The 26,101-nt window shown below is 36.2% G+C and overlaps 1 protein-coding gene across 4 annotated transcripts in view; it reads left to right on the top strand.

Moving 5' to 3' along the window:
• The window catches only part of ZZZ3 (zinc finger ZZ-type containing 3), a 60,357-nt gene extending 37,724 nt beyond the window's left edge, over positions 1–22,633 (top strand). For 3 of the 4 annotated variants that reach the window (XM_083359394.1, XM_083359392.1, XM_083359393.1), the window contains 10 exons: positions 5,682–5,820; positions 6,564–6,711; positions 6,786–6,901; positions 8,322–8,396; positions 8,574–8,675; positions 9,885–9,980; positions 16,999–17,151; positions 19,231–19,365; positions 20,501–20,601; positions 21,314–22,633. In XM_083359394.1, the coding sequence (XP_083215520.1) occupies positions 5,682–5,820; positions 6,564–6,711; positions 6,786–6,901; positions 8,322–8,396; positions 8,574–8,675; positions 9,885–9,980; positions 16,999–17,151; positions 19,231–19,365; positions 20,501–20,601; positions 21,314–21,458 (1,210 nt within the window). In that variant the 3' untranslated portion in view covers positions 21,459–22,633. The remainder of the gene's footprint in view (positions 1–5,681; positions 5,821–6,563; positions 6,712–6,785; positions 6,902–8,321; positions 8,397–8,573; positions 8,676–9,884; positions 9,981–16,998; positions 17,152–19,230; positions 19,366–20,500; positions 20,602–21,313) is intronic. The other variant, XM_083359395.1, reaches the window with a different exon arrangement.
• The last annotated feature ends 3,468 nt before the right edge of the window (positions 22,634–26,101 follow it).

Here is a 26,101-nt window from a genome sequence, read left to right as displayed (position 1 = left end):
TCAGTTTTTGCTTTGAAGTTTTGAATAAAACAGAAGCCTGTGTTTATGTATAACGCAAAACAAACTATAAACATAGCCATCTGAGTTTGATTAGTTGCTTAGCCTGGCAGGTAGAGAGGAGTGAGGATGATCAAATAGTGTACACAGGAGACTTGCTTCTTCCTGATAAGCCATGATTCTGAACAAATATGAGCAATACATGTGCACCTTATAGTTCTATTTTTTTATCTCTATATAACCTTTACTTTTAGCCACTTGGGTTAGGTTTTGCTGCAGGTTGGATTTTAGCAAATTTTACCTGGCTTTTTAAAATTTATCAGATAAACCCAATGACTATATGTTCATAATATGCGATTTCACAACAGAATATGCAAGAATAATTCTCCGGGAAATTAAATACTGATATTTTCGTTAGGAAATGCAATGTATCTTGCCTATAATTTAGGCAGTTTGACACTGCAGGTAATTCTTGGCTTATGAGCAGTCATTTAAGACAAGTCAAAGTTACGATGGATTTCCTGAGAACTACTTATGACCAGGTTTTGAAGTTTTGACTGCCGCCCTCACCACCTGCAGCGACATGATTGTATTTTGGCTGTTTAACAACTGGCCCATATTTATGGCTGTTTGCAGTCTCCTGCAGTCACGTGACCATGGTTTTTCTTAATATTATCTTTTTATTGTAAGCCACTCAGAGTTGCTTCAGCAGTGAGATGGGCAGCATATAAAATAAATAAATTTACAAACTAGTTTGCATTTTTTGAGAGCTGAATGTAATGAAATTTCACTTTAATGTATGCTTATTAGTGTACATTTAAAGTGACAATAAATTTTCTATTCTATTCTATTTCTGATTTCTGACAAAAATGCCCATTGGCTAAATTTGCTTAACAGTTGTGGTGTTTGCTTAGCAACCACAGTGTTTATTTCATGACCACAACAAAAAGTTGTAAGATCAAGCATGAACTAGTGGCGACCTGATTAGTGACCAGCACGACTTAACAGTTATCATTCTGGACTTTGTTATAGTCATAAACCAAGAACTGCCTATACATGCTATGTAAACAACTGTTGCATAAGGATCCACCCTATTTATAGCAACAGTTTGCAGTTCTTTTTAATAAAAGTATTGTGAAAAAATATCCACTTGGACAGATGAAGATCAACTGGTGCCCTGCAGTTTCTTTGGATTCCAATATTTATAAACTGAAACTAATAAAGGAGTATGAATGATATTGTAGATGAAAACTTAGCATATGACTTCTGTCTTTACTCTGGAGAATGGCAGTGTGTAGCAATATTGGGATTAATCTCTCGCCTCAGTCTTTGGGGATGATGAGAGGTCAACAATACTTGAGGTAGCACAGTTTGCCCACACTTTCTTTAGAATTTCCAGAAAGGTGAGTTTGATTGTTTGTTTTTTACATCTTTTAAATTATAATTCAGCATTAGAATAAACCCATACATTTGGTCACATTTTATATTCCGTTTTGAATCATAACATGTTTCCTGGTTTCTAGGGAATTTTGTCTGAGAAAAATAGCTAGAAAAAGCCACCATTTGTTATTTAAATAAGAAAAGGTTCACTATAGATCTGATCTTAAGATTTCAAAGTAATATTATGAAGAAATACAAATGTGCTTCTTTCTGGTTTACTATTAGCATTTTTTTCAGGATTTCTATTTTGTTATGATAGGCAGAAAATTAAAATAATAGAGAACATACTTGGAAGAGAAATCTGATAACAAACATTGGTGCATCAGCAGCCTGGCACATTCTTCGAATATTTACATAAGGGAGTCAGAGTGTCAGTTAATTGAGAAAAGAACTTTATCTGGGAAAATAAAATATAAACCCATTCAATACTGCTCTTAGTGTATGTACCTCCGGGTTTTTGTAAAATTTTGTATATAATTTATAGTGTAGCTTCATTGTATTTTTTTTATATTTCTGTTACATCTGAATTGCAGAATTTTGTTCCATATCACAGAAGAAAAATATATGATTAAATGTAATGCCTGAAGCTTACATATAATATAGTTGCACAGCAACTATTATAAAAGCTTCTTACTCTTTAGGATTCTGAGCAATCCTGAAAAAAAAAGATTTGGCTTTCTGCAAGCAGTTTGAAAACCTGTACAACAGGCTTTTTAAACAAACAGAAGGCTCATGTGGGATCAGAAGCACTTTTTAAAAATCATTTTCGCAATGCGTGCTCCACTTTATATTTTATATTTATTTTTAATTGGATTGCTTCTCTAGGGTACTTATATTTTTAAATGAAGTGTTTATTTTTTGGTTTTTAAGTTGTAGCATAAAGGTTGATAATGTCATTGTGCAATATGCAATGCAATATGTAAAATCTTTAATTAGTTGCATGAAAAAGTTTATTCTGTAAATATTTCATTGAATTCCTAACTGAATGGAAGTTGGCACAACCTTTATTCTTTTCTGTCGAACATAAGTTGAGCATGACATCTTTCTGTAAATTTGACTATGCATGTACTATTTATGTCAAATTTATAGATGTTAAGGAAGCAGTGAATAAAAGTGGTGTAGAAGATTGGATGTTCTTTCAGTTGATTCATTGCTCTTTTTTAATTGTGAAGTTCTTAGTAAAGCCCCAAAGGATGACTGATTCATTAGCCTTCAATTAGCTTACTGAAGACAGTTCCATAGCTGAGAAAATATTCTGATTTTACAACTTGTCAGATAGTTTTGTCTTCTTGCAACAATAATGAACCTCTTTCTGCTTCAGTAACTGTCAAGCTTTGAAAATGAAGATACTCTTACAAATCAGAAAAAGACTATTTAAGAAATCCAATCTTAAACCCAGCAGTTCCAACTGCAAAAGCATTGCTGAGAAACAGAAGTTATTTGGAATTGCTGAGGCAAGATCTGAGTGACAAAAAAACTCTGCTAGAACCATCCCCAAAGTGAGCAGATTTGCAAAACACTTCATTGCAGATCTTTCAAAAAGTTGTTTGTTATGTCAATATTATATGTAATTTACAGATTGAGATGCAGTTGTTTTGACAGTTCAGAGTGCAAAAGTAATGATTGGATATTGTTATCTAAGTTCTTTTCCAATGTCAGAACAGGTAGGGTAAAGACAAATCCAAATGGTGTCAGGAAGTGGATTATAATTTGTTTGTTTGTAACATTTATTGGCCACCCATTTTAACTTAAGGTAACTGGGCAGCATGCGAAGTATAACTATTTAAAAAAAAGAATTCCAAAAGAAATTGAGCATAATGCTTTTTGGTAGTTTGTCATTGAACAGCAAGTAGTTATTGTTAAGGTTATGTGATAAACTGATATCTGTCTTTGAAGATACTTGTGTTAATGCATAATTTATATTGTATATCCTATTTGATAGCTTTAGTTTTAGTAATATGAAATGTTTATTTTAAGCTCAACAATACTTTCTTTTCTGATCGGTTAGACATACTCTGTTTCATTAATTTCTGAGTATAATTCATTATCTCAGAAAGACTGTTTACTTTGATAATGTTTAGGTTCATCTCTGTACCAGTAAATCCGATGAAGAATGAAAATTTTATGCAAAAATTTTAAAATATAATATTCTGCTAATAGCAGCATTGAAACTTTTACGTGATAAAGAATCTTTCTTCATCATAAGGCACTTTCTCTATTTTACCACAAAAGCCCTATAGTTTATTATCAATTCAAAATTGTACCTATTTTGTACTTGGGTTTTGTCTGGTAATATAACTCACTCTTGTGATTTGCTTTGAGAATATTATCCAGTCGTATCCAACTCAAGGGGGTGGTGCTCATCACGGTTTCTTAGTCGAGGGAGCCAACATTGTCCAAAGAGACTTCTTCCATGGTCACGTGGCCAGCATGACTGTACATCAAGCGTGCATATTTTCAATTGCAGTGAGAAAATACTGCCATGAAATTCAGTTAAGCATGTCAGTCAACAAAACCAAGATGTTCATTACTTCAGGTTGTACTAATAAATTTTATGTTGTACGTGATGGGCAAGAATATGATTTGATGCTTAAATTGTACTCATATTGCTGATACAGTCACTGATTCTAAATATTTCAAATCTAGATAGTATCTGGTTCTTCATTATACAAGTGCAGGCTGCTCTACTCCTAAATAACTAAAAAAAATCGTAGTATATCCATTTATAAGTAAAGTAGCCTATGTTTATTTGTGGCAATGTGTACAATAGTGTCATGAGACCTAAATAGTAGTTTTACATGACAGTTTACATGTATTTCCAGTTTTTCTTTTTTTTAGGACAGTACTTGTACGTATGTGTGAAAGCTGAGAGGGATATAAGCCTGAAGGTTGAAAACATTCACTGTAATGTTGATTTTTATATAGAATTGTAACAAATATTTATTAAATATAAGAAAAGCCCTAAAATAACTTTGTTGCCATCCAGAAACAAATCGTTTGATTGTGGAACTTGAAATATATTTATTAATATATTATGTAACTGGAAGTTGATCTAAAATTACTGTGTGGTCCCTGGTGGTCTTTGAGCTTGGTTGTTCTCTTACAAATGTTTCATTACCTAATTAGATAACATCAGTGCCAGAAGGGAATGGGGTTTGTAAATGTCTACAAGAGAGTAACTGAGCTCAGAGATCACCAAGGGCATCAAAGTTCAGCCCCGAACTATAAATACTCTCTTCTATTGGTAAAATTACTTCCTTTGACAGAACATTAGAATGTTGTCTGCAGTACTTATTTCAGTACTCTCTAGAATTAAATCTTTGACTGACTTGATCCAATTATAGGTTTTCATATTAATTTATAGAGATGTTTTTCTAAGTATGCACTTACAGAATTCTGTCTTCAAGGAAGCTTGCCTCAGTTCAGTTGCCATCTTTTAGGAAATAGCGATATATTGAAATAGCATATTCAGTTTCAAAACCATAAGCAATTTGTTTCTTTGTTATTGAGGGTTTGTATTTTGGCTTTGTTTTTAATTACAGAGCAATATTTTACACATTCAAAATTTGGGTTAAAAAGTTTTCATTCTTCACACACCTCTAGGCAAATTTATCTAGCTTCCTGGATATTTAAAATAATATGGACATTGGAGTGTAATGTAGTTTAATATTCCTCCTCCAACTTGGTCCTCTCTACTTGTTTATGAATTTAATGTTCACCCTGGTGTGTGTGTGTGTGTGTGTGTGTGTGTGTGTGTGTGTGTGTATTTCGTGCTTGAAGCATTTTTAGAAGGCATGGAATGAAGTTAAGAATCTTAAGCAATATTTATAAAAACACTGGTTGCACTTTTCTGTTACATAGATATTGATTCAGGATATTGGAGTCGTTTGGTGGCGGCTGATTTTTTTATGGTACAGTAGGTAGCTGGACACTTAAAATGAAGTTCCAAAAACGGTTATCGTTCCGTGCAGCATCTAGGGGTGTTTTTTTTTGTATCTGCAACATTTGTTTTATTGTTGATTTTCAAAAATGTTGCTTGTACTGCTGTTGTTGAATATTAAAAGAATTTCTGACTTTTTTAAAAAAAAGACTTGTAATATTCATGGTTCTGTCAATTTTTTTGTTGAGTCTTTCAGATAAATGTGCTGGATGCTAAGGTTTTGTTTTTGCTTTCCTTTCTACTTCCACTTTGGTTTGCTTGCGCACAGAAGTCTATAGTGAGCTGTTTCCCTTTATCTCTGTAGTTATCAGAGACTGTTACAAACGATTGCAGTACTCGAGGCTCAGCGAACTCAAGCAGTCCAAGATCTTGAGAGTTTAGGCAGACACGAGAGAGAAGCACTGAAAGATCCCATTGGATTTGTGGAAAGTCTCCAGAAGAAGGTATAGCAATGGGAATCTTCTCATAAGCGATGTTTGATAACTGATACTTCATCTCCTGCAGTCAGTGAGAGTAAATAGTAATAATAGGAAAGTAGGTGACCTCTGCAGAGTCTATCGTTCTAAAATCATTTCTTCAAAGCTGTGTTTATTTATAATTGAATTAGTTGTTTGTTTATGAAATCGGATGAATAAAGGTGGCACCAATTCCTTTCTCCCTTCAGCATGTCTTTGCACCAATTCTCTTGCTTCATTATTACATCACTGGGAAATAGCAGCTAAATATGCCATTTGGTAATTTTATCTTCAGATTATTGATTTTGTGGAATGTACTTTATTATTAAAGAACAATAATAAAATGATTGTGCTTAATGTGGTTTGAACACTGTTCAGCTTTAGGGGGTTTTTTGTTTCTATTTTTTAGTCACTTTGTAGCCTCTCTTAGGATATAATTGTTCAGAAACTTAAGTGAACAAATAATTTAATGGTAAAAAGATAACAAATGGTGATGAAATTTTAAACATCTGTCTGTAACAATTTTAAATACGATCTGTTAATGAGCCATCATTTTCTGCTTCTTCTGTATTTTATATATCATGTGTTTATTACTCTTGGAAGAATTCCTTAAATGTGCGGCAGTACAGAGCTTGAGATCTTGCCTTAACATTGCTCCAAATATGTGAAATTTTGTATCATACTACTTGATGTTTTTCCTGTGTAAAATTTTCACCTTTTTTTCCTGTCAGGTTGATGTAGGGCTTCCATTTCCACAAAGAGTTGTCAAGTTGCCAGAGGTATCCTGGGACCAATACACCACAAGCCTTGGGAATTTTGAAAGAGAATTCAAAAACCGAAAGCGTAACAGTAGAAGAGCCAAGCTTATTTTTGATAAAGGTGAGTATAAAATCATCACACTTTACAGGAAAAAAATCAAATGCACTGTAATAATTTTTTTTTTTTTTTTATAGGTTTACCTACAAGACCAAAAAGCCCTTTGGATCCCAGAAAGGATGGAGAGGCTACTTCATACTCTGTTTTGCCTTTTAGTGATTGTCCAGAAGCTTCAACAAACAACCGTCCACAAGTAAATATGAACAAAACTAAAGTAATGCCTATATTTTCCAAAGCAGCTCTTTGAAAAATGAGATAATTTATTTGGAAGAGTGGTAGTCTTTGCCTTTTGATCACATTGTTCTTAAACTTCTTATAAAGGAAGGTTACAATGCCTTATTATTCATTTGTCAAAACCACAGTATCCACTTCCCACTAGGTCAGTAGGTGATGGCTAGGTCAATATATGCTTTTATCTCTGCATGGTCCTTAGCTTTGCTAGGAGTGAATTAACTGTTTGCAGCTCGGCTGTTCTTCCTTTTTTGGTCAATAAATGAAAGGTAAGGAATGCAATTTTCTAGCAGTTTACATTCCCTGCTCAACAGTACAAACCAGAAAGTATTTTCCTTCAGAATCTGCTGTTTTGATTGCAGTATCAGACAGGCTAGAAAAGCCCAAATCTAGTCACCTTTTTTGGTCGTTGCTTAGCTATAAAGGTCATGGGGTAACTTGACTCTGTAGTAGTGAATGAGGACTAAAGGCTTTTAAAATCTCTCCATATCAGAAACGGAGGTGAAAAGGGGGTTTTAGGTGGAAAAAACAGCTGGTGGTTGGCTGTTACAAGTTGGTTATGATTAGTAATAGTTGATGAAGAGCAAAGTGTTGCTAGTTCAGCTTCAGTGGAAAAAATGGGTTTTAAACCAGAGGTTCCTGTTGAGAGAATGAGGTGTAAAAGAATAGTAATTACGTGAAGTGATTATTTTTGATTATGCATTTTCAGATTTTTCTCTCTTAAGATCATATACGGGTTTATGAATATTGATCACTCTGTTCAAGAGCTATGCATCATCCATTTGTTTTGCCAACATAATGAGAAGAGGGAATAATTACTAAAGGAAATAATAAAAAGTGGAGGGTTTCGGTCGATATTAGGACAAGGATGAGCATCTGTATCAACTTTATGACCTGTGGACTTCATGCTGGCTCAGGAATTCTGAGAGTTGAAATCCATAGGTGTTAAAGTTTCCATAATTGCCCATCTCTGTATTAAGAAGAATAAACCCAAAGCACATTAAAGCTGGGGGAGGTGGTACCAAAGAAGAAAGTGCAAGTGTGGTGTAAGCATTCTCTGAATATTTTGTTTGCTCCTTGAGCTGAAGAAGGGGCTACGGATGCCAAGAGGAAAGGGCAGAGTTGAAGAGACAGAATTCCATTCTATTTTAGGTTCAGTTATCAAACCTGATAAATAGAAAATATGAATATCAGATATAATTAAAAATCAAGTCCTAGGACGGCATTAACATTTTGTAGTTGCTATCAATAGAATGTTTAATTTTGATATACTGTGGTGCGATAGGTGATTATTTTGGTAACCGTATGACAACTCTTTATTTGATTGAAATTCATTTATGCACATTATCTAAATTCCTATTTTGTTATATACTGTATTTAAGCAGATGATAAGGGGGCGACTTTGTGATCAGACCAAACCTGAAACTTTTAATCAGCTGTGGACAGTAGAAGAACAGGTAATGCAATAACTGAAATTTTAAAGTGAGATTATCCTATAATATTTTATCTTGTTTTTCTGTTCTTTCTCTATTCCTCTTTCCTCTGCACAGCTTCCAATAAAGATGACTAGAGATTTTTTTTTCTGTGTGTGAAAATCAAATTGTATTGACAACTTTCATTGTTCATCATTTCAGAAAAAACTTGAACAATTACTTTTGAAGTATCCTCCAGAGGAAATAGAATCTCGGCGATGGCAAAAAATTGCAGATGAGTTGGGTAATAGAACTGCAAAGCAGGTAATGAGCTGCATTGCTGTTAATTTTTAGACACTAATAAATAGTTTCTTTTATATGGTAAAACAGGTTTTTTAAAAAAGAAAACAATTGTGTTTGTTCTAAGCAAATACAACTCAAATACAATAGATGGCTTTCCACTGATGCCGTTCCACTCATTCCAGCCCCAAAGCCTGAGATAAAAGTCAAGTTTTTGCTGCCTTTCTGAAGGCCAACAAGATTGGGGTCAGCCATATGTCAGGTGTGGAGGTAGAGATCATCCTACAGGGCAGACGCCAAAATGCGAAAGACATGCCTCCTGAGCCCCATCAAATGGCATTGTTTTAAGGAAGTGTGCCTGCCTGTTAGAATCTGTGGGACAGGCAGATATCATTGGGTAGAGGCAATTCTGCAAATAACAGGTGACATGGAGGGCTTTATAGGTGGCATCCAGCACCTTGAACACCTAAAAGCTTAAAGGAAGCCAATTTTCCTTGCTATGTAATGATGTTACATGGGCACCTTCCCATAACTACCTGGGGCGCTGCATTTTTGCCCATTTGTTGCTTCCAGATGGCTTTCACGGACAACCCCTTGTATAGCATATGTAATAGTCTAGAATGTGATGAGGGCAAAGTGACAGCAAGCAGGCCTACAAGACAAATTTGTGCAAAGATCTTTCTGCCACAGCTGCCACCTGCTCTTCAAGCAGGAACTAGGAATCCAGGAGGACCCTTAACTTGTGCATTAACTCAGCGCAGGGGAGTTCAACCTTATTTAGAAGCAAAGATAGAAAGTTTCCCATTCTGGGATCCAGCGGACCCAAAATGCAAAACCACTCAGTTTGGCAGGGTTGAGTCGGTCTGTTTCCATCCTGATCTCCACAACCTCCAAACACTGGAACGGAACCTCGACCACCTCAGTTGATTGGCTGAAGGACAGAGATGTTTGGTCCCATGCTGACAAATGACGGTTCCTACCAGGCAGAACTGGAAGTCTGAAAATTCAGGAAACTTAATGGAGTTGGTTTTGATGAGAGATTTGAAGATGAGAGTGGAGAGTCCTTATGAGTGGAGAAGAGTACATTGCCCATGTCTTTTCATTGTATAGAAAATAGCTTGGTAGCAGGAGGAGTCATTCGTATTTATTTTTCTTAAGTATTAGCGTACATAATTAGTGTTCAAGAATTCTATATTTATATATTTTCTAATAGATTTTTTCCCCTGTCTTTAGGTTGCCAGCAGAGTGCAGAAGTATTTCATAAAGCTGACTAAAGCTGGTATTCCAGTTCCAGGCAGAACACCAAACTTGTATTTATATTCTAAAAAGGTAAATCACAAGAGTTTGAATTAATTTCTGAGATTTGCTGTCCTTCAGTCCATAATAAGGGCCATTGTTCATGGCGAGTGATGGCGAGCAAAAAAATATTATTTTTAGTGACAGTTAATGTGATAACTGGGTTTCCAAAGAAAAATTAAAATTTGGGCCCCAAATCATTAAGCAGTGCTCTAAATCTGAGTTGAAGCAGATTCTTAAATTGGGTCCAACTGGATATGAATAGAAGTTTGTGAAATCAAAAGACCCCAGTCTCTGTGCAGAAAATTTTACTTTAGGTAGAATTGATGTCATCATTTAATATGGCGTGGTTAAGAACTGAACTCTGATCTTCTTACACGTGAATAAAGATTGTTGAATGTGAACACTGGTGCAAAACTACCCTTTACCTTAATTTAGTGATGTGCTCTGTATTCACATTCTTTTGCCAATCATAATTTCAGATCTTTTCTATCATTGCCCTTTCCGTCATTTAGATTCCAGACTTCTTATATGACAGTCAAATTCTCTTGTACTACAGTTAGCATTTTTTTAAAAAAAATGAATAGATCATGGGTACAGAACCTGCTTTTTTTCAATTGTGGCCTTTCATAATTACACATGTGGGTACTTCAACCTGCTTGGTCAGAAATTTCTACAACTAAACATTTTTTCGCAAGAACCTTATTTCATCCCTGTATATTGAGAGAACTCCCATCCAGTTTACTTTTTATTAATCATTTTATTCCACTGTCTTAGCCTCCTTCCCAGAAATATTTCCTGATATGAGAACCTGTTGTGATTTTAATTTCTCTTGTACTGCAGCTTGTGTGTTTGTGTGTTGGGGGGATTGTTTCATTTTGCATCCTTCTTGACCATTGCATGGCACTGAAGAGAGCACTTTAACAATAACAGCAATCTGCCATCTGATGATTCTTTCTGTGCCTAATACTTTTTGTATGAAAGCCACCTTGCCAACTGGTTTCCTTCCATTTCTAGGCTTTTAATAAACAGGCCATGAGAAATTGATAATCCTGCCTTCAGAATTCAACTTTTTTTTTGAAAAAATTTTTTATTAGTTTTTATACAGTTAAAAAGGGGGGGTAAGGGGATGGGATTTGGGATAGGGTACAGGAGAGGTTGGGGGTGAGGGTTGGGGTTTCCCCCAATAACATTCAATATTTGGCAAATAGCATATTGTCTGGGTAAATATATGTAAATAAAAGTAATAAAGCTAATAATTAGTAACAATGATAGGTATAGTAGATTATCATAAACAATAGTTTTCAATGTATGGTATTTTTCTTACTCAAATAAATTCAAACTTGCATATCACATTCCTTTCTCTCTAACTCGCTTATCTATACATTGATAGAATTTATTCCAAGTTCTACAGTAAACTGAACATTCTTTCTTCTTACTCTCTAAAGTTAATCTATCCATTTCTGCACAATCCAATATTTTTTTGATTAATACTTCTTCAGTCGGTAACTTTTCATTTTTCCAATATTGGGCAAACATAATTCTCACTGCTGTCAATACATGTAACATTAAGTATCCACTCTCCTTGTCATAGTTGGGGCCTATCATTCCTAATAGAAACAATTCTGGTTTAAATTCTATTTGTTTTTTAATCATCTTCTCCAACCATAAATGTATCTTAAGCCAACTTTTGATTTCCATGGAGTGCCACAGGCAATATTGTGGCATGAGCAATTCTGACCTTTGTAGGAATAGACATTGAGTATCTTTTCCAAGGCCTTTCTATTTCTTTTACCAAGTGCTGGTTTGCAGCCTATTTCTTGATTACTTGTCCTTTTACTGTTAATGGTTGATGCTAAAAGGCAGAAGCTATCTGCCACTTTTATATCTTCATTTTCAGTTCTAAGGCTGATTGGTCTCCCTGTTGTCATTAATTGGGACTGAAATTAAAAGCAAAATCTTTTTTTTCCCACTTAACTTTTTTGCTTTGATTACTTTGGGGTGATGTCATCAGCATGACACAGGTTATTGATGATTCTTCTTCCGATTTTATAGTCATCTTGACCCTCTAATTCAGCTTCCCTCTATCTTTCTATTTATATACACGTCTATATATACATACACACACAAGCACAAACACAGAGCATATAGGTCAGATAAATAAGGAGAGAATAAACAGACTTGTCTCACTCCTTTGCATACCTGAAGCCATGTTTCACCATGTTCTGTCCATACTGTGGCTTCTTGACCTTTCTATAAGTTGCTCACAAGGACAGTGGGATGTTCTAGAATTCCCATTTTTCTAAGCACATTCACTGCTTGACATGATTGACACAATCAACTTTTGGGGGGCTTTATCAATTGTACATTGTGAATCAACAATAATGTTTCAGGTTTGTTGGCCTTTTCTAAAGCTAGCTTGAACATTTAGCTTCTCTTTCTTGGTATAGAAATTTAATCTGTATTATGCTATCCTATCATTTTGCTAGCATGTGAATTTTGTCAGAAAGCAGACCATGCACAGAATACTTAGGGCTTACATCTATTGTGTAAAACTATACACAACTGAAACACTCCTGTTTTGCCTTTAACTAGGTAAAATGATCAGAGCAACAATTTTTGAACCAAGGTACCTCAATTGTGTTAACTTACAGAGTGAGTCCAAAATCCAGGACCCATGACTCCTGTGGAATTGAAATTGGCAAATTTCAATGTTATAAAACATTTTATGACATGATATAAAAGTCATAAAATATTTCGCATGGTAAACTCCTGATGCTTGATTGGGTTATACACTTTCAACATTATCTCCTTTCAAGGCAGGTACATCTCTGAATAACTGCCTGAATTTTTGAGAAATTGTTAGCGCGTTAGAAGTTCTGCCAGTGTTGAAGGCAATATGGAATCTGGCATGGAAATATTTATGAAATAATGCCTAGTACCTGGTAATGATGAAGTTATTTTATGCATTAGTGAAATTAAATCAATGTCTGTTTCTTTAAAATTTAAAGCACAAAATGTTTCTGTAGAGTTAACAATTTAATGTGGCAAAATGTCACTATGAAAGCTGGCTGGCGAAAATGTACAAATTACACTTTGGGAACAACTGACACTAAATATACTGTTTTGGAAAAATGACTACCGTATTTTTCGGACCATAAGACGCACCTGTCCATAAGACGCACCCAGTTTCTAGAGCAGGCAAACAAGAAAAAAAAATCTAAAACAAATAGTAAAAGGTAAAGGTTCCCCCGCATGTGCGTGCTAGTCCGACTAAATAGTACCGGTATACTAAAACAGGGCTTTTCAACCTTTTCATCCATTGTACCACTTTTAGGACAAGGCAATGTCCGAGTACCACCAGTCGCCCAGTAAGGTGTCAAAAACTTGACCCCCCACCAAAAAAGGAAAAAAAATGATAAAGTACAGGTAGTCCTTGACTTACAATGATTCACTTAGTGACTGTTCAAAGTTACAACGGCACTGAAAAAAGTGACTTATGACCATTTTTCACACTTATGACTTGCAGCATCCCCAGGGTCATGTGATTTACATTCGGATGCTTGGCAATCGATTCATATTTATGATGGTCACATTGTTCCAGGGTCATGTGATCGCCTTTTGCAACCTTCTGAGAAGCAAAGTTAGTGGGGAAACCAGATTCACTTAACAATCATGTTACTAATTTAATTTCTCTCTCTCCTTCCCTTTCTCTCCCTCTCTCCCCCTCCCTCTTTCTTTCTTTCTCCTCTCTCTCCGTTTCTCTCCATCTCCCTCTTTCTCTCCCTATTTTTCTCTTTCCCTTTATCTCTCCCTTTCTCTCTCTCCCTCTATTTCCCTCCCTTCCTTTCTCCTTCTCTCTCTCTCCCTCTTTCTCTCCCTCTCTATTTTTCTCTTTCCCTCTATTTCTCCCTTTCTCTCCCTCTATTTCCCTCCCTTTTTCTTTCTCCTTCTCTTTCTCTCCCTCTATTTCTGTCCCTTTCTTTCTCCTCTCTCCCTCTTTCTCTCCCTCCCTATTTCTTTCTCCTCTCTTTCTCCCTCTTTCTCTTTCTCTCTCTCCCTCCCTCTCCCATTGTCCCTTCCTTCCTTCCTTCCTTCCTTCCTTCCTTCCTTCCTTCCTTCCTTCCTTCCTTCCTTCCTTCCCTCCCTCTTTGTCCTTCCCTCTCTGCATTAGAGCAGTACCCGCGGAGGCAGCCCTGCAGCCCGGCTTTCTCTTGCAGAAAGCAAGCTGAAACGGAGCAAGGGAGATTGCAGGAGCGCGAGATCGGCGTTTCTCAGCACGTGCCGATTTGTGCTCCTGGCAATCTCCCTTGCTTTCTACTTGCGGAGGTTGGGGCTGGCCATACGGATCACCTTCGGACCATAAGACGCACCCTCGTTTCCCCCCCCCTTTTGGGGGGGAAAAGTGCGTCTTATGGTCTGAAAAATATGGTAATTGAACGATTTATTTTCCAAAATATTTGTGATTAGCTGAGAATAATGTTGTAACAATTAAATAGGTATTAAAGATATTGTTAAAAGCTTTTTATGCAGCCCACATTTTTTCTCATTTTTTAAAAATGGTATTTCTTCACTTCTGCTTAAAAAGTCATATCTAAATGTTTTAAATAATCATCAGTTATTGCATATAGCATTTTTGTTTAGCTAAGAGGTTTGAGCACACCTGCAGCAACTAATTTTAAAAGGTACCAGGTGAAACTGATTGTTCAAAACCAGTTCAGTCTGGTTTCAGATCTGGTTTTTGAATGAAACGGTCTTGAAGCTGTCTATAAATTATTTTTGTCAGGAACTAAGCATAAGGTCTTGTTCCTTTTAGTTATGCTTGTCACCTTTCTATATTATTAATTATGAATTTCTTTTAAGGTGCTTGCTTAGGTGGGGATATTTTTAGTCGCACTAAAAGTAATGTTGTGAGACTTATACTCAGTCCCTTTATCTTTGTGCTATACCAGTTTTGATTTGGCCTCTAATGCTTTTCAATATTTATATGAAATTACTGGGAGACATTATGCAAGACTGGGGAATGTGTGTGTAATAATAACAGTGTGCTAATAATCCTATCTACATTTCCTTTCCATCATATTGTGGAGTCTCTGGCAAGTTGTGAATTAGTGTTTGGGGTCAGAAATAATTTGAACCATTGTATGATTTCTATGAGAAAGAACGGTAGTGTAATCTCTAATCCTCTTAAACTGTCATTTACATAGTTTTCCAGTATTTGTGTACTTATGGATGTTTGTGAACTGATTAAAGGGAAGTGGTTGGTTGGTTGAATAAGTATTTTTTCTTCCTACCATCCGGGAAAGGTAAGAACCTACATTTTCCCTCAGTTCTTTGCCTTTGCACAGGGAGGGTTTGCTGCTCTAGCTCCTTTGAATTTTTGCTCCATTTTCTTTTTACATCGCTCCCTTTCTTTCTAATGGTTTGTTTGTTTTGCTTTAGTTTCCTCAACAATTGTTCCTGTGACAGGGAAGAGGGATAATATTCTTCTTTTGTAGACATGTCATCTCTGCTATCTTGCTCTGCACATGGCTTCCAATGGTGAAACAAGTAAAACAGAATAAAATCTCAGATATCCATACAATGAATAATAACAAAAAGATAAACTGTCCTAGTTGCCACAGAGACCGTTGTGAATAACCATTGTGGCAAGTTTTATGTTGGCACAGATCAGGCAGTCGCTTTTCATCCACCTTCATGCAGATATGACAGAAGCAGTAGTTGCTTTTTCCTCCCTGCATTAAGATGTTTCCAACTGCTGCAAAGCCTCATACGTTATTCAGAACTTGGATAGCTAAAGATATCTTCTGCGGCCGCTCGCGGCAGGGGGCCACGTGACGCATCAGACCGGTGCTGCTGCTCATGGCAGGACACCGCATGGTGCATCGCGCTGGTGCTGCCACGTGTGCACGCCATACTGAAATAGCAGGTTTTTAGCCAGAAATGATTTTAGAGCTGAGAAATACACATTCTTGTTAGTAGGTGTTGTGAAATGTATAGTCTGCCCCCCCCCCCACTTTCTGAAAATGAGAGGGGTGGGAAAATTGTACTAAGAGGCTTGAACAATAGATGTAAGCCCTGAGCATTTTGTGCATAACCCACTTTATTATTATTTATCAATTCGGTTTATATATCGCCCTACTCCCAAAGGACTCAGGGCGGTTTACAAGGCAAAATTTAAAAACAATACAATATAAAATTAAAATAAAATTAAATCACCCAAACATATATAGAGATTATGAAAGATGAAGGTAAAATAAATGTCTATAAAGCTCATGAAAGTTTTGGGGTTTTTTATTAAAAGGAATCAGCATGGATATTCTAATGGAATAGGTACAGCTCTTTTAAATAAGTTGTTTCATGAGGTATGTAACTCAGTGTCCTATCTAAGCCATTACACATTAAAATTCCCCTTACTAGAAGTCATATAGTTTTCCATCCATTTGTCAGGTCTTCATATGGGACTTCTCAGAAATACTTAATTAGTGCTGTTTCACTGGTTTTCCTTCATTTCATATGTCAGTTTTAAAATTGGTCACACCTCTTCCTAAAGTAAAAATTGGACATTTAATATGAAGGTTCTTTTTGCCCAATAGAGATAATAAAGCCACACATTAATTAACCCATTTTGGCACATGTCATCCAGTGTAAGATCTTATTCTGCCTTCCTACTTGATGGTCATATGTTAATTGTATTGGGAGAAGATTCTGTCTTATATTTTCATGCTGTATAATACTAATTCAAGTTGCATCATATCTTAATCTTGAGCAAAGGATGATGCACTGAGAAGAGTTAAACATGAGGCTTAACTGTGAAAACCTGGGTTTGATTATCTCTGCCTGTGTTTGGCAGGAGGGAAGAACCAATGATTAGAAATCTCCATCATGCCAAAAGAGATTCCTTGTGGCAATTAAGTATTGAAACACATTGTTGCAGAATATGTAGGTTTTTTGCTTTGTGAAGAACTCACTCTAATATGTGAAACTTTCTTTCTGAAGTATAAAAAGTATATAAAGCCACCTTTACACATATACTTATTTTTTATTACAGTCCTCTAGTAGACGGCAACATCCTTTGAATAAACATCTCTTCAAGCCTTCAACTTTCATGACATCCCATGAACCTCCTGTGTTTATGGATGAAGATGACGATAGATCCTGTTTTCACAGTCACATAGCCAATGCAGCAGAAGAAGAAACATCAGTAGGTTTTGCATTTAAACTGATTTTTTAAAAATGTTATGTAAGAAAGCTCTATAAATTAATATAAATAACCCACAAATAGCTGTATATGTAAAAGGTCAATGCACCTATGTCTGTTTAGTGCAGGGATAGGCAACCTTGGCTTTTTTACAACTCGTGGACCAACTCCCAGAATTCCTGAGTTAGCATGGCTGGTTCAGGAATTCTGGGTATTGAAGTCCACTAGTCATAAAAGAGTCAAGTTGCCTACCCCGGGTTTAGTGCAATGGAAACCCAAGTGTTTTCGATTTGAAGGAAAGAAAATTAAAACAGTGTAGGTGGACCTCAATTTACAACCATTCATTTAGTGACTATTCAAAGTTACAAGAGGATTGAAAAAAATGAGTTATGACCATTTTTCATATCTATAACCATTGTAACATTGCCTTGGTCATGTGATCAAAATTCAGACACTTGGCAACTGACTTATGACCGTTTCAGTGTCCCGGGGCCATGTGATCATCTTGTGCAGACTTCTGACAAGCAAAGTTAATGGGGGAAGCAGATTCACTTAACATGTTACTAACTTAACTGCAACAATTCACTTAACAACTGGGGCAAGAAAGGTCGTAAAATGAGGCAAAAATCACTTAACAAATGTCTTGCTTAGCAACATAAATTTGGGACTCAACTGTGGTTGTACGTTGAGGACTATCTGTATTCCCTTTTCAAATTAGTAGAGCAGGGCTTTTCAACCAGTGGTATGGGTACCACCTGTGGTACATTGGCACCTGGCAGGTGGTACGCCACCATCCTAGAAAAGTGGTAGTGGGGAGGGGAATGAGCTGAACCAGTGGCAAGCCTGAGCGAGAGATGGCTGGAGCTGCAGGGCTGTCAGGGCTCAGTGGAAGCGCCAGGATCAGCGTCAGGCTCCAGCTGGAGCTTGGCGCTGATCCCGGTGCTTCTGCTGAGCCCAGAATAAGCGTCGATCAGCTGGAATGTTGCAAGCATCCCCAGGGTCTTGTGATTTACATTTAGATGCTTGGCAACTGATTCATATTTATGATGGCCACAGTTTCCCAGGGTCATGTGAAGTGACCAAAACCTGCTGCAACCACCAAGCAGAGGGGGACAAATAAAAACCAAACACCCACCCCCCACCCCGGTTCCAATCGTCAACAAAAATGCTCACAACAATGAAAACCTCAGACAGAAGGAAAAGTGCCGCCAGGCGGGCAGGCAGGTGTCTTGCTCGGCTGTGGCTTGGGGGGCACTTTTTTCAGTGCCATTGTAACTTCAGACAATCACTAAGCAAACTCTTGTAAGTCAAGGACTACCTGTACTTCATCACTTTTTTCCTTTTTTTGGGGGGGGGTCATCAAGTTTTTGACACCTTGCTAGGTAACTGGTGGTACTCAGAAGTTGCCATATCCTAAAAGTGGTACAATGGATGAAAAGATTGAAAAGCCCTGTAGTAAACAGACTGATTTATACATTTTACTAGGCCAAACCTGATCAGGGAAGGGCCATGCCTGTCTCTTCTAATTTGTCTACATATAATGCACAGTCTTTTGTAAGATCTGTGCACACACATACATGCCTAGGCCCTTCTGCCATTACAGGAAAGCATAAGACAACTCCTGGTTTTATTTTTTTACGGAAAAAATTCATGAGACAAATCACTTTAGAAGTTAGGGTTTTTTTTCCATTTTACAAAGTCTGGGCATTTTGTTCTTCCACTATTAAATCTCCTGTTTCGTTGTTCTGGTTTATAAGGAAACAATACAGTGGCAAAAATTAAAGCTGCGTTAAAATTTCTCATACTAGAAGTTGTACTTCAGTAGTATTCTGAATTCTGAGTCAATTTAATCCCGAACTATTTGGCACTGTGGTACTAAACAAAAAAGACCAAATTAAAGTTTTTGGAATTATTAGGGCAATTATAAACTATCTTGAGCCATTTTCCAATATACCAGCCATGAGCAGTCACATCATAGAATGCCATTTATTCTGGAGTCTTGTTTAGGAAGCGTGGTTTCTTTTACCTTAATCTTTCTTTCTGTAACTTTAAAAGTTGCAATTTTCTTTTTCTCTGAAATAGGATGAAGAAAGTATCCCTATAGCATATCGTGAATTACCAGAATATAAAGAACTGCTGAAATTTAAAAAGCTGAGGAAGCAGAAAGTGCAGCAAATGCATGCAGAAAGTGGCTTTGTTCAGCACATTGGCTTTAAGGTGGGTAAAAATGCCAAAGGCCTCATATTTCCTCAGTTATCTAAGTGGTGGTTTCCTTGGAAAGTAAGATCCTAATCTGGGTTCAGCATTAAGTTTTCTAACCAATGTAAGTAAAACTTCAAAGAGTTAGACTATTACGATTACCCTGATCTAATGGTATATCTGAGGTCTCTAAATGTAATACACCAAACTTTACACGTACACAATTATTGATTATGTTATATAATCAAACTATATATTCAAACCTCAACTGTTTGGGAATAAACCTTACTAAAATCGCTAGGGATTCTGAACAGATTACTGATAAAATCGTTCTTATGAAATTATTGCCTTGAATGTTTACAAGTTATTTTAATGTATTAATAGTACATCATAAGCAGTATGCAGAGAAGTCTTCCTTTTACAATTTCTGGAAAGCGATCTTATACCTAAGCATTACAGCTTGGAAATTAGTAGTATGCTTTTTTGTTTTTAAACTAGGTAATTTGTTTTGTATACCTCCCCAATCCAATAGGTTCTGATTTATTAGGCAAAAAATGCTCATCATTCCTGGCTCATGTTGGCTAATTGAATTTCTTAAATATCCCATGAAGTTTTTTGTCTTCAATAATAATGTAGATATCTGAAAATCAGAGAAAAGAGTTTGCTGTTTGCTTACATCACATTGATAACCAAATTTGGATCTAAAATCACTCGTCCTTCTCAGTGAACCTTAAATTAAAAGATAGTGGAAATATTTTATTTTTTTCTCCCTTAGTCATTAAGTGAATTTAATACAGGAGGAATGGGAGAGATGAAAGCAAATTTGTAGCACAGTGGAGTAAAATATAGGAATTTGCAGGAGAATGAAAAGAGGAGCACTTTAGTTGGAGGAGGCAGAACAATAATGTATGAGAAAACAATTAGAAAAGTTGAGAAGAGGCAAAATAAAGAAACTGCTTGAAAACTAAGTTTAAAATACTGACATATGGGCTTGTAGATTGCTGCTTTGTCATAATGTTGAGAAGGGGGGACCTTAAAAGAAAAATAATTTTATTTTGCAGTAATGTTAGCTATGCAGTAAAACTATTAAATCTGGCAAGCTGTTTATTTTTGGAGGGAAATCCTGAGATCACTTTGCTAAATATCTTTTCAGTGTGATAACTGTGGAACTGATCCAATTCAAGGCATTCGGTGGCACTGCCAAGACTGCCCTCCAGAACTGTCTTTGGATTTTTGTGATTCTTGTTCTGACTGGTAAGCAGCATGCTCTGAAGACCAGCATTGACAATCTGTTTCTGTCATATTGTATCTTGGGAGAGGAATAAAACCAAGCTGAATGCCATAGAAAGGGATACTTAAAAATGTGTGGGCTAAACAGGAAAAGGTAGAGCCAAGAATGTATGGATGCTGAATGAATTTGGATTAAATACAGAATGTACAAAAGAAACATTTTGAAGTGTTTGGTAGTAAGAGACCGAATGTGAACTGACTTGCAAAACAGACACACAAAAGAAAAGTCAATGAGCTGAGAGGAAGGAAATGACTAAGACAGATGTGGTTAGATGAAGTTGATGAGGTCTTCAAATAAAGAGATGAGAAATTTAAAGAAAAGGTGCTGTACGAAGCAAGTGCGCAGACATGGAAAAATGAAGGAGGGTTAGCAAGTGTAGGAAAGTATGGAAAAGTATAATTCATAATATTGCCGATAACTACAGTCTTTTTCTTATCCCATGTCTTAATTTCTTAATGTCTTTGGCTCGCTGCTTCTTTCTTTCTTTTTTACAGTAAGCATATTATTTTTCTAAAAGTGATTAGCTCCATGGGTAGGCATTCATGTTGAAAAATGTACCTTCCTGATATATGCCATTCATTCCGATAGGAGTTTAAATATACCCAGTTTAAATATATCCAGTAGATGATGAGCAGTGCCATACTTCGCAAATAATGGTTTTTCTTTTTCTTTCAGTCTACACGAAACTGATATTCACAAGGAAAATCACCGATTGGAGCCCATTTACAGAGCAGAAATGTTCTTAGATAGAGACTACTGCATGTCCCAAGGCCCCAGCTATAATTATCTTGACCCCAACTACTTTCCTGCCAATAGATGACAAGGAAAGCAGATGTGCAACCTGAAACATACGTGTCACTTCTGAAAACCCAACAGCGGCACAGTCATTGATTCTGTGCCCACTATGGAAAGGCATGCACTTTCCCAGGAATGTCATCCACTGCATGAGAGCTTCCCAGGTGCCCTTCTCAAAATACAGCTCTCTGACCCGTCTTGTTACTAGATCACTAAACAGAGGTTGAACATTCCTAGCGTGCAGTTGGCTTTACCGGGCAGGTTTTCTTCACTCCATTAGTCTTTTTTTTTTTTTAAAGCAAAAACAAACACCAAGAGATGAGTTACAAAAGTGTGGCCAGAAAAGAAAGCACACATTAAGCGTAGTCAATTCCAGAGGCTGAAAGAACTTGGCTTTTATTCGATGAACAGGTGATGGAATACTTTACATTGCAACAGTTTAGTAGTTTGCAGTTTTGTTGTGGAAAATAGTCTCCAGCACAGAAAACTGGCTTCTTTCAGCAAAGTTTTAGCCTGTGGCAGTGTTTGCTTCTAGGACGTACTCATAAAACAATCACTGTCCCAGGGTTGGTCCTGATAGGCCTTGGAGCTGCTTAATTACGTAGATGTTTCTTTTACCTCCTTTTTTTCCTTTTTACCACAAACTTTATTTACCGAGAGTGAAGCACTACAGGAGGCAACTGTGGCACTGCTTCCTTAACCAGCTCATGGTGTGTGAATATAATAAAATTGTCATGCAGATATATTTTTAAATGTAATGTTATATAAAATGACCATGTGTTGTGTACAAAACTATGGTGAGAAGTGCCAGTGGTTAGTAACTCTGTAAAGTTTCTAAATCCCCACCATTAACTCTTATGGAATACACAGCCTTCTGCCTCTGTATTTAGAGTTGCTAATGCAACTCATCAAAGAAAACTGCCTAATATAAATCATATATGGTAATAATTTTCCTCTTTTGTAGTATGCACAAGGTCCATGAAAGATTGTATTTTTATTACTATTTAAACAAGGTGATTAAATTTAGCCTGAACAGTGAGCAAGACTTCACATGCATTCTTTTATACTGCTCGATTTTGTTGTGCATCATTTAAAACATTTTGTATGTTTCTTCTTATCTGTGTATACAGTCTGTTCTTAAATAATGTTCAGTTGTCAGGAGAACTGTGAGAAATAAACTATGTGGCTACCGTCTGTTTATATATACTATAGAATGGTTACTGTGACTTTTTTTTCTGAAGAGGGTGGATTTTTGAACCAACCCTTCGATCTGAGAATATCAATTAGGCTGTAGAGAGAAGGGGTGCCTCACCTTTATCTTTTGTTTTGCTGTTTTATGCCACCTCTTCCAGGATAATGCTCCAGCACCCTGATTTGAACACATCCACTAAATTCTGTACACAACCTTATCTATGCTTTAACTCGCAGATGCCCCACTTGTGTGGGAGCAGATTTGCACAGCCAAAGGAATGCTCTTTTCAAAGCTCTTTCCATTGTTGAAACAAACGGGGGAATCAGTTACGTGGAAGAAGATCTCAAGCCCATAAGACTTCTGTGTAACCTGTTTTAAGACACTGATTCTTATTTCCTTGTATTTGTTCTACATATCCATCCCTTCTCTATTCTCTTTATGAAGTAAAGAAGGCATTTTGGTACGCTTTATTAGCTGGAGAATAGCAATGTCTGAAAAAAGCTTTGTAGCATTTACTATATATTTTTAGTTAATATATCATTTCAACATGTGTAAGTTGTGATCTGGAAATGCGACTTTACAGTATTCGATTTCCACTTGCTTAAACAAAAAACTTGAATTTTGGAGGTGATTTCGTATATGTGTTTTAAATTAAACTACAGCAGTAACTAACAAGGAGTTGGCTAGCTCGTTTAATAACAGCATTAATTTCAGTTTAATTTCAGTGTTAATTTTCACACTTTGTTTAGGTGTACTCACTTTCTGTTAGAGGAGTTGAAGCATTTTTAATAGATGATGCAGTATCATTTCTAAATGACATCGTCTGTAAGCATATCTCATTCTTGAGAAATTTAATAAATCAGAATATATAATATAAAACAATACACCTGATGTATTTCACTTTTCTCATCTATGGTAGCAAAACTGTAATACTTTGGGAAACAAGTATCTAATGGAAATATAATTATATTTTACATTATCAGATGTATGTTCTCTGCACCCAGATGCTACTTTCTGATACAGTATTAGGTTTGCTAACATATTCCAGATTTGTCATATGGGCATGTTCTAAGTACTCTTTCTGTATATCCTTTGGATAGAAAGTGATCATAGTGGATTTAGGTTTTTCTATAAACAAACCTCTAGAGATGTGAAAAATGTTCCAAACTTACAACTTTCCAACGTGGAAAGCATTCCATTTTAGAAAATAATCCACTTTCCACAAAACGAGCCTTTCTAACCTCTATATTGCTGTCTTTCCCTGAAATAGGATATTTGGGGACATAAAATTTTAGTTTCAGAGTGTTTTGCACATCTTAAGCAAACACTGATTCCAGTGTTAGCCATAATTCCGAGAAGATTTGTGTGGCAGGCCAATAGCAATAGCACTTACTTCTATACCGCTTCACAGCCCTCTCTAAGCGGTTTGCAGAGTGAGCACATGGCCCCCAACAATCCGGGTCCTCATTTTATCAACCTTGGAAGGATGAAAGGCTGAATCAACCTTGAGCCGGTGAGACTCGAACTGCTGGCAGCCGGCAGTCAACAGAAGTAGCCTGCAATACTGCATCCTAACCACTGCCATGAGTAAGGAAAATTATCTTGTTCTATAATTATCTCATCCCTCCATTCTCGTTTGTTCAAAACTTGTCTTCCTACCCAAATAATGGCCCCACAGATCTCCTAAGTTCATATTGGGAAAAGCAAATGGTTTGCAATAGTGGCAATGGATGGATAGTTGTCTCTAAAATTTGCATTGATAAAAGCTGTTTTTCAAAACAGGCTTCTGACTTCATTGCTTCTCAGAAGTGAGAAAGTATGTATGTAACACGTTTTCAGCAATTGTACCCCACCCTCCTTATGTTACGTCTATGACCATAATAAAGATTGATTTGGTTTGGTTTCAGCAAAGATTCAAATGCCCTTTGAATTTAAAATTTTGTTGTTTCCCGTTGCTTTTTTTTTAGCTTAATTTTCATAGATTTTCAGTTCTTGCTCAAAGTGCAAAGCAGATTTTTACATATGGTTCTTGCCAAACAGTTCAAATTTGTAGTTTTGTTAGGGTCATTTTTTGAGATTGCTTTCAAATGATGTCTTTAAATACAACTGTCTTGTTTTGAAAGTTGTACAACACCTGTTTCTTAGTCGAAGAGTCCCATCTAAAAGAGCTGAAACAAATGCTCATAACTACACAACTATAAAAATTTTCAAAATTCAAAACTACCCAATTAAGTGAAAATGTTTTTCTGTGGCTTTGGATTGGATACCTATTTGTTTTGCAGAAGTTTTAAATATGAAAAGTAAAATTTATTATCCTTAACATTTGTCCATACATTTTACTTTTATTACTTTTTCATACAAGAGTAGTAGGTTGAAAAATACAAATTTTGCTCAATTGCTTGTTGATAATGCAACTGTTGATAGAATCTAGCATGCAAGAAGGGAGAGTGGATAGCCAAAGGCAGTTTCTCATATAGACGATAAGATTTTCTTGTCTGTTGAACAGTTCAAAAAACCTCTGTTTCAGTCATCAAGTGTGTGCGTGCGTGTGCGCATGTGGAAAGCGTGTGGTAATCTGAACTTAATACTGCTCATTTACGTTTTCAATTCCCCATGTTAAATGCTGAGCAATAAATTAAAGGACATAAAACTGACAATTGGCTATATGTAGCTGTCACACATACAGCAATCAGTATATAGAGACAATTATTGCCTGTAGTCCTTTTAAATGTGTTAATTTTTTATATTACAACACTGCCATTATTAGCTCCTAAGTCTTTACCCATCTTAAGCACATCAGCAATATTTGTAACTTTTTTTCTTTTCTGCATACATTATCCCTCTGTCAGCATTGTAAATCAAACAATTTTCAAGCCATAACTACATAGGATACTTGTATGGATGGTCTTATCAATACAACATCTGGTCCTGCAATCAGTTAAATTATTTCACATTTGGTTCATGCATTGCATATCGTGCTTTTTTGTGTGTGAGTCTCTCCCAATTCCATTATTTGGTGTGTAAATGACTGCAAACGTAATTGCAGACATGTTCGCTTTGTAAAAGAAAATGACAGAAAACAGACTGTTCAAGCACTACAAAAAAGAGCAAGCTTAAATAGCCTCAAAAATTGATTTGCGTTCAGCAGCAAATTCACTGTTACATCACTCCTACAGACGGAATACTCTCTTGACTGTATAGTATGTCTTGCAGTACTGAAATGAAGAAGGTGTGTTCTATAAAACTCAGCTGCTGTTTATCATGCTGGCTTTTTTAAAACCTATGAACTGCAAACTATCAGGCCATATATAGTACACATATTACTGTACCATTTAAGTTACAAAGATTTTTACAATGTTTACAACATGCATTAATCTTTCAAGGCAGCAGCTATTACTTTGAACAGCATTTGTAAAGGACACTGTATGCATGTGTGTGTTCCAGCACTGCCATTACATTAAGTACTGAAAATGGTG

This window comes from Vipera ursinii (assembly GCF_947247035.1).
Source record: "Vipera ursinii genome assembly, chromosome: 3".
In the NCBI taxonomy this organism is placed as follows: Eukaryota; Metazoa; Chordata; class Lepidosauria; order Squamata; family Viperidae; genus Vipera; species Vipera ursinii.
This window is presented reverse-complemented; position numbering and strand designations above follow the sequence as displayed.